The 9227-nt window shown below is 48.0% G+C and overlaps 1 protein-coding gene across 1 annotated transcript; it reads right to left on the bottom strand.

Moving 5' to 3' along the window:
- Positions 1-4530: 4530 nt before the first annotated feature.
- Positions 4531-5619, bottom strand: TEX44 (testis expressed 44). Its single transcript, XM_010956065.2, has one exon. The coding sequence runs from the start codon at positions 5617-5619 to the stop codon at positions 4543-4545; it is 1077 nt and encodes a 358-aa protein (XP_010954367.1). The 3' UTR covers positions 4531-4542.
- Between the last annotated feature and the right edge of the window lie 3608 nt (positions 5620-9227).

Below are 9227 nucleotides of genomic sequence, written 5' to 3'. Positions count from 1 at the left end.
AAGTGTTGTGAATAGAGAAACTGTTTTCTCAGATCCTCAAGTGTGCGTCCTCACGGCTGAGATGCGGTCTGGGGCCTTCCTGGTGCGGGCAGTGTGCCCTCCTGCCAGCAGAGGGCGCCTTCCCATTCTTAGGGACTGGAAGCTCAAGATCCAGGACCAGAGGGTCCAGTTTTTCATTTAAATATTTAAATATATACTTAAGAGCTCAGTTTACTTCCACATTTTATCGCACCTGGCTGAGGGGACTGCTCTTACCCATGATCTCTTTCTTCTGGAGACACTAGTTTCTGGAAAGAATCTGCCTCACCCAGACAACCCTATAAACTTGACTGCAGTACATGCTGACTTTTAACTAATTAGCCAAGTGGCCATAGTCTAAACAACAATATTGTCCTCACAAAACAAATAAAAACAGTGACAGAGATTTAACTTTTTCTTTTTACCGTTCTCTAAGTGGCCTCCCATTTCTAACTTTTCTTACAACAAAGATACTTTTTAAAAGTTGTTTAACTTTTTCCAGTCTTTGAACTTGGAGTCCCCTCCTTTCCCACAAACACACACACATCTCAGATGGGAAAAAACAACAGCCTCTGGCCACAGGTTGGGTTCTCCGGGATGCAGGTGCTGAGCCAGGAGAGTGAAGCCAGAGTGGGTGGATGGGGAATGGAGCCTGTGATGCAGACCCCATATCACTCTGGTCAGCCCCATGGGCAGCACTCTGGTCCTAGAGTTGTCCCACACTGGCCTAGGACATTGGGGCCTTAGACTCCTGTGTAGACCAGTTACTGAACTGGGCCACTTGGGAGGCATGACCTTGGGCAAGGCAGCTCTCTAAAGGGGCTGGTGCTGAAGGTTGTCCACTGACAGCACTGAGCTAATGGAACACGTCCTTCATTGGTAGGGGATTGGGCGGCCCATCACAGTGGGTGGAAGGCACAGTGTTCCTCTGCCATCTGCCAGGACTTGTCACTGGCCTTTCCTTAGCCATGCTCCTGCCGGGCTCAGGTGTTAGGATGTTACATCCACCCCATGGCTCTTAGACCAGTCTAAATGTTTCTTTAAGCAGAACCTCTGCTTACTGGCCAGTCTCTCAGTGGCAGGACACACACCCCAAAAGATGGTTGGTAATCACAGAGAAACACTGATGGTTGATGTTAACCCTAACATATAAACAAGAAGGGGTGAGGAGGCGCCAGCTTTGTTGGAGTGAATTCATAATTTTGTTGGGCCTCAATTCTCAACACCAGCAAGTACTCCGCATACAGCCACCCTGTTACCCTGAAGACTGCACATTCTTTTTCCTCTTACAGACCACCTTCTGTCCCTACTAACTAACTACCTCTCCCCATAATTCAATAGTTGTTCAATTTTTATCCATTCAACATGGTGGCCCATGTGCCCCTGTGGGGCCGGGTCACTCCCACTTGCTCATGGCTCTGTGTCATGAATTGCTTCCTCTTGCCTGTAAAACGGGGCATTTCCCCCAGCGCCTGTCTCTGGGTCTTTCCTTCCTCACTCTGGCCAGAACTGGAGTGTACCTACTTCTCTCCACGTTGGACTTCTCAGCCCTGAGCGCACAGCCCTGACCTTCCGCCCAGATGCAGTAGCACTTGGATGTCTGGGGTCCCACCTGCAGAGATGTGTTGCCAGGCATATTTGCCAACAGCAAAGAGGAAGGCTGGGAGCAAGCGGGGAAAGTCTGTCGTTGGCACATAGCTCCGCAGAACCCTTCTGTCCTAATAATCACAGTGATTGCTAACACTCACATAGCACTCAGCCACAGGCCCGGCACTGTTCTAAGCATTTGACTCATTTAATCCCACAATGGTTAAATGATAATGGTTAAATCCCCAGATGATAAAACTGAAGCACAGGGAGATGAAAGTAACACAGCTAGTAGGAGATAAAGCCAGGTTGAAGGTAACCTGGACCCCAAGGCTATGCTCCTTACAACTCTGCTGGCTTCAACACACAAAATAGTGTTGGTCCAGCAGCCCTTCCTGTGGAGAACCCCCAATTCTGGGCTGACCCTGGCCCCAGAATTGGATGTGAAGCCCAGGGCAGGTAACAAGGGATTTCAATCCTGTGGCCTCGGTGATTGGTTCAGCAGAGAGCACAGGAGCCAAGCCAGGCCTGGGACTGTCCTGCCAGAGCCAGTGGAAACAAGGGCCTCTCTCTTTCCAGGAGGGTGGCTGAATGCCAGAAAATGGACCCCACACAGGAGGGCCAAGCTGGAAAGACAGAGCCCTGAGGACAAGGCTGAGCCCTGGGTCCAGCCACGCCCGCAGTTGGCAATTGTGGTAGCTGGCTAATCCTTCCGCTAATCTGGGTTAAGCTTGGTTTCTTTCTTTTTTTTTTTTTTGTCTTTTTTTTTTTAATTGAAGTATAGTCAGTTTACAATGTGTCAGTTTCTGGTGTACAGCACAGTGCCTCTTCGGTCATGCATTAATATACATATATTCGTTTTCATATTCTTTTTCACCATAAGCTACAAGATATTGAATATAGTTCCCTGTGCTATACAGTATAAACTTGTTTATCTATTTTATATATACCAGTCAGTATCTGCAAATCTAGAACTCTCAATTTATCCCTTCCCACCCCCTCCCCCTCAGTAACCATAAGTTTGTTTTCTATGTCTGTGAGTCTGTTTCTGTTTTGTAAATTCATTTGTCCTTTTTTTTTTTTTTTTTGCAATTCCACATATGAGAGATATCATATGGTATTTTTCTTTCTCTTTCTGAGCTTTGTTTCTGTTATTTCCAACTTTCATTCACTTTGCAGTCGCAGTATCTAGCATTGCCTGGAGCATAGTGGCACTTACCTGGCTAAACAAATATTGGTTGAAAGTGTTTGGGGTTCACCCTGGCAACTCTATCACCTGTTCTCTGCTCTGGGCTCCGGCCAAGTTCAGCTGCTTGGCCTCCCTCCCCAACCAAGCACCCATCACGCCTGCCTTGGCTTTCGTTGTCGACACCTCTGTTGGGGACACCATCTCTCCTCTCCTTTTAGGTTTGACTCAAGGAGGCCCTGATACTGGGATCTGAACTGTCAGTCTCACTCCTCTGAATTCTTTGCTTTCACTACATGGGGACAGTTCACGACTCACTTACAGAAAGTGGCAGCTCCTTGAGGGAAGGGGGTGGACACACTGGGTTGTCTTTTCATCCCTTTGGGATCCCTGGGCATCAGACTTCCTCACATGAGCCATTTGCTGGCCCAGGAAGGGAGGTAAACGCATGCCTCTGTGGTCAGGCAGGTGACCTCAGTACTGATGTAGACCATGTAGCTCCTTCTAAGGGGTCAGCTCCGCTGCCAGTTGCCCTGAAGAAATAAGGTTCTTAGGTTTTCAAGAGAAGCAGAAATTCGTATTTTTACTTAAAATCTCCTGGCTTTGAAATGTTGGTAACTAATTCACAACTTAAGAAACACTATGTGGGGCAAATAAATCCATCAGTGTTATGGTTTCAGCCAAGAATTTGGAGATTCTGCGGGGAATGAGGAATGCACGAATGAACAAATTCACAGCCAGGGTTGCAGCATGAAGGTGTGTGGGGTGTGACCTATGTAAGGCGTCAGCTGAGGGCAGGAGTCAGGGCTGGTGCTGGAGCGTCACTCACCACATCAGGCTGCCAGATGCACTGTGTCCAGCCAGAGGGTAGGCTGGCGGCTTTCCAAAGCTCCCTTTCCAAAATGGACAAAAATCACAAAAAAGAGTAAAAAGCATGTAGAGACCTGGGTCTAGGGTGACCAACTTGTCCTGGTTTGCCTGGTTTTGAATCTCAAAGTCCCACATCCCAAGAACCCTCTTAGTCCCAGGCCAGCTGGGACGGTTCGTCACCCTGGCTAGATCCTATCCCTCTTCCCACCATGTCCCCAGCCCACTGGTGGACAGTCATCATGGCAGCTGAAATATGTGAGCTTATTAAGTACCAGACATCATGTGTTAGGAGCTGCATTGTTTCCCTCACGTCTCATAACATCTTCATGGTGTGGATTTGTTACCTGTTCTATAGATGAGAGTTGGTGTTGCAGAGAGTGAAGTGATTGGTCCACGGCCAGTAGCCTTGCTGGGATTTGAGCCTACATTGGTCTTGCTCTGTGCTCAACCCCACTCCCAGAGGGCGCAGCAGGGTGGCCTGAGCGTGACGCCCCGGGGAAGGGTCAGGTTTCAGCTCCCCAGAAATGCACTTGCCTGGTTGGAGGTCCACCCAGGATCAATTTTTGCAGGTCTGAACCCTCCACGCCTGGCCTCTCAGACCTGCCCAGGCTCTTGTCTTTCTGTACTTTGGCCCCTAACCCCTGAAAGGGACAACCCAAGAAGCCCTCAGGAGACACTTTTCTGTTTCCAGAACACCCCCGCCCCCTCCTCTCCCTCCATCCTGTGCCCACTGCACAAACAAGGGATGAGGCTGGCGCTTGGAAAATAAACGCTGACTGGTGATTTATTGCCCAGTTTGGGGAGAGCCGTCCAGGGCAGGGTGGGCAAGATAGCAGGACATGAGTGTCCCTGGGGTCTTGGAAGGTCGTGGAGTGCAGGATCTAGTTGAGGTTGGGGCTGGCCTGGGCCTGGCTTGGGGTGAGGTGGCTGGTCAGGTAGCGCACGGCTGAGCGGATGCCCTCCATGGTCCTCCGCTCCACTGATTCCAGGATGTGGGTGACGGTGCGCAGGGCTGAGATGGTCCCTTCTGCCAGCCCAGAGGAGAAGGCGGAGCTGGCGCTCCCTAGGATGCTGGAGACAGAGTGCAGGCCGGGCCCCGTGGTGTGCAGCAGGTCTGTCATGGAGCCGCGGCCAGAGGCCAGGATGCCTGTGGCCATGCTCATGGTGGTCTCAGACCACACCAGGATGTCTGCCAGCGAGCTGAAGGACCCCTCGCCCCCGCCCAACAGGCTGGTCATGGAGCGCATATAATTGTTCTCGCTGGCCTCGTAGTCTGTGGGCCTCCTCCCCAGAGCCACCCTTCGGGGCCCAGGCAAAGTGGGGGCTGATGGCAAAGCGTAAGTGTCAGGGTTCAAGGCTTCCAGATCCTCAGGTTTCTCAACAGCTTCAGCGGTGTCAGAGGCCCGAGTGTCAGGCTGGCTGTTGGCATCCGCAGTGCTCAGAACGGGCTGAGCCTCCACATTTTGGGGGGACTGTACCTGAGCACTTGGGGTAGATGGAGCTAGTTCCTGCCCCCTACCTGGGACCCCCGCTGTTTGTGGTGTCTCTTCCTTAATCAGGGAGTCTTGTTGGAAAACCTGAGGACCCTGAGTCATCCTTGAATCTTGCCCCGGTCCATTCTGCACTGAGTCCTGGAGGCCCATGGATGTTTGCAGTGCGTCTGGGGCCGGGTGATCAAGCAGGGTGGTGGCCTCCTTGGGCTCCTGGCCATGCCCTGCAGCAGCTTCATGCTTGTCCTTGTCTCCAGACCCTGACTTGTCCTCCAAGGTGGCTGGCTTGATGGAGGCCTGGTCTACATCCTGCTGTTCAGCCAAAGCTGCAGTGCTGAGAGCTGCTGGGACATCTGCAAGGAGGGGCACCGGACTTTGGGACCCCACGGTTGGGATGTCTGTAGACTTGCTGTCACCATGTGTAGGGGTGCTGGTGGCTCTGGCCTCTCCTGAGGGCACGGTGGTCATCTAGGCCTTCTGTCACTTGTGCTGGTTGAGGGAGTGACCACTGCCTTGCTGGGCTGAGTTGTTCAGGTGGTGACATCACAGGGGGCTGTTGAAGCTGGTGATGTCACAGGCACCTGCAGAGCAAGGGTCGTGAGCTTCCAGAGTGGCTGCCCTAGGGCACTGAGTCTCTGGGACTGTTCATGGCCAAGTTTGCTAATGTCTAAGGAGAGCAAGGCAAATGTGGAAAAACATGGAAGTTGTACACAGGTGCAGTTGCCCACAAGGAATCATGATGGCCATGACTCTGATGAAAGAGAATGGGATACAGATGTTGATTTATAATAATGTCGTAAGGGACCACTCCCAGCACCTCTCTGTCCACACTGTTGACTGATTTGGCCAAGTCTTTCTGCAGAGAGTGACTTTTGCAGCAGTGGTGAGTAGGAACAAGTGAAGGCTAAGGGCCTGGGCAGCAACTGGCCCTGATTGTCTTTGGTTGTGGGAGCTATAGGCGGAAGGTGTGTGTCCCATCCTGAAATTTATATGTTGAAAGCTAATCTCCAGTGTAATAGTATTTGGAGTTGGGGCCTTGGGGAAGTGATTAAGTCATGAGGGTGGGGCCCTCATGAATGGGCTTGGTGCCCTGATCAAGTGGACCACACCAAGTTCCCTGGCCCCCTCCTCCATGTGAACTGCAGCCAGAAGATGGCTATCTATGAACGAGGAAGCAAGTACTCACCCGACACTGAATCTGCAGCCTGAATGGACTAAGACAGGGGTTAGCCCTGTGAGGCAGGATAAACAGTCTCCATCTTCTCCCTGCTTAACTAGGTTGGGAGGGCAGAGAGTAACAAAATATCTGTAAAGCCCTGAGTGTTCTTTGGAGAAGCGTAGACCCAGATAAATGTGCTTGTGCTTGTGATTAAGACGGTGGTTAGAGGGAGAGTTCCAGTCTGCTGTGCCTGTGCTCCCCTGCGGTTATCACCTAACATTTAGAGACTGTTTATCATGGGCAGGAAAAGAAGCTACACATCTAACCTCCAACAACCCCATCATCTCTAGGTAGGTGCGGATCCATTATCGGGAAGCCGAGCCTCAGAGGGAATAAGTGACTTCTTTAAAGGCACACTATTAATAAGCGCTGAATCTGGGATTTCAGAGCTCAGGCTCTCCAGCACTACCTTATATCCAGAAGGGATATTAAAATATTGAATGATTGTCATAGGAAGGATATTGGCTAATGCAGAGAAAGGCTTACCATAATCTCACCGCATCAGTATATAACAGTTGCTGTCACTTCTCCGAGCACCAGGCTCAATGCTTAATGAGTATTTCTTCTCCCCATGAATACTCTGGCCATCTCAGAAGTCACAGGGCAAACCCAAGTTTGTCAGTGTGGGATGACCTTGTACTTTGTAAAGGAATCACGGAAAAGACTGCTAGTTGCTCATCTTAGTAGCCGTTCTTCCTCAAGATCAGAAGTCCAATTTTATTTAGGGTGGCTATGTGCTCAGACAAAAGAATATATTTCCCAGCCTCCCTTGCAGTTAGGTAAGATCTTCTGGCCAATGAAATGTAAGCAGAAAGTATTGAGTGGAACTTCAGAAAGAATTCTTCAAAGAGCAGAACACCTTTTTGCTCCTTCTCCTTTATGCCATCCTGTTATCAAGAATGTGAAGGCTGGAGCACCAGCAGCCATTTTGATACATGAGGTGACCTTGAGGTTGGAAGGCACACACTAAATGCCACACAATTTGTGGAACACATAGAAGGAATCTGGGTCCCATGGTTGGAGCTACCACACCAGCCACCAGATCAGACCAGACTGTTGCTATCCTCCAGAATTCCTTTGTGTGAGGGAAAATAATTACATATATGCTCAAACCATTGTTATTTTGGGTTTTCTGTTACATGCAGCTAAACTTAATACTTATCCAGTTCTGACAGTTCTGACATCCCTGTCAGGTAGGTGGTTGTTCAGTGTTTGTTCAAATAGTTTCCTGTCTTAAAAATCAAGGTCAGCACATTGCATTAAGTGCCTGGCACTGTACAGGTGTTATTCCCCCACTATTCAGATAAGGAAACTGAGACTTAGAGAAACTAAATACACAGCAAGTTAAATGCTTGACTCCAAAGCCCTCCATACCCCTACAGCCCGCTGCTTCTAGTTAGAAAGTTCTTAATGTCACCTCATGGGCAGACTGTGACCCACTACAACCATTAGACACTCTTCTTAGGCACCGAAGCCAAACTCCTTGTCCTTCCATTTGGAATTCGAGTTTTAATTCAACGTATTGCACTTCACACTTACCCTTGTTAAGTTTCACATGCCTTAAGAATCTGTGCCAAGATGTCAAAGAGCAGAGAAGATTATTAAAATTGGGGTAAAAAAATATTGTTTATTTATAAATAAATATTAGATATTGGTATAGAACACAATGTGTATTTATTCTATTGTTACATGGAATATATATATACACACACACATATATATATACACATACACATATACAAAAGAAAATATATCTAAACATTTTTTTCTTAATTTAGTTCAAAAGTTTCCTGCCTTTATTAAGTAGTGTTCAGAAGAGGAAATTAGTCTGAAAAATTTTGCCTTTGATTCCTTTCAGCCCCTGTCTTGTAGAGACAATGACTCTCCTATTAAATATTCTTATTTTAGGGTAAATTCAGTTTATGGAATATTATGCAGCTGTATAAAGCCTACATATACACATGGGAAAATGCTTGCCATATACTATCACCCTAAAAAGCAGGATACAATATTTTATGTACATTATGTATATTTGCCAATACACTCAGCTGGAGGTAATGAAAGCCCAATTCAAACTGGGTAAGCAAAAGTAATAAAAATAAAAGTGGAGCAGGGAGGGTGTAGCTCAGTGGTAGAGTGCCTGCTTAGCATGCACAAGGTCCTGGATTCAGTCTCCAGTACCTCTGTTAAAAATAGATAAATAAATAAAAACATATATACATACATCCCCCAAAGTAATACAAATAAAGGGATTTATTGGTTCACAGAAATGTATAAAGTCTAAAGGGATGTTTCTGCAGAGAGTTCAGTAATGCTGTCAAGATTCAGTCTTCTCTTTCTCCCTCTCTCGGTTCCCTTTTCTCACTGATGGACAGATTTTTAGGAATAGTCCTCTGTATCCAGGTTGCTAGCAGCTTCAGGTCAGTGTAGACACCCTGGTCCTCAGTAGTTACAGCAAACCTCAGGCCCTGAGTTTCATGGGTTCCTGTGTTTTCCTCTGAAAAAATCAACCTGGGGACAAAATCCTGGTTGGTCAGGCATGGAATGGGGACATGGGGTCAGTCTCATTGAAACATAAGGCCTGCAAATAGTAGTGGAGTTGGTCCCAAAGGAAACTGGGGTGCTATTACCAAAAGAGGGCAAAATGGACTCTGAGCTGGAAACACAGACGAGATCTGCTGTATGGTGATTACAGACATTTAAAGAAAGTCTAGTAGGAAAAGCCTGGCAGAAAGCAAAATGCCCACAATAGATTCTGATTATTGTAACAAAATCACAAAATATACATAAGCAAAAATAAGTAATAATAAAGACAAAAATCCCCCTAAGCAACATGGTGGACTGAGTGTGTGGGAAC

The sequence above is a fragment of the Camelus bactrianus genome, chromosome 5 (assembly GCF_048773025.1).
Source record: "Camelus bactrianus isolate YW-2024 breed Bactrian camel chromosome 5, ASM4877302v1, whole genome shotgun sequence".
Taxonomy (NCBI): Eukaryota; Metazoa; Chordata; class Mammalia; order Artiodactyla; family Camelidae; genus Camelus; species Camelus bactrianus.
Note: the sequence above shows the minus strand (reverse complement) of the source record. Positions and strands in the feature narration are given on the sequence as shown.

Bases quoted from the DNA above. Each gene is read 5' to 3' on its own strand.
- TEX44 (XM_010956065.2), bottom strand. From the start codon at position 5,619: ATGACCACCGTGCCCTCAGGAGAGGCCAGAGCCACCAGCACCCCTACA.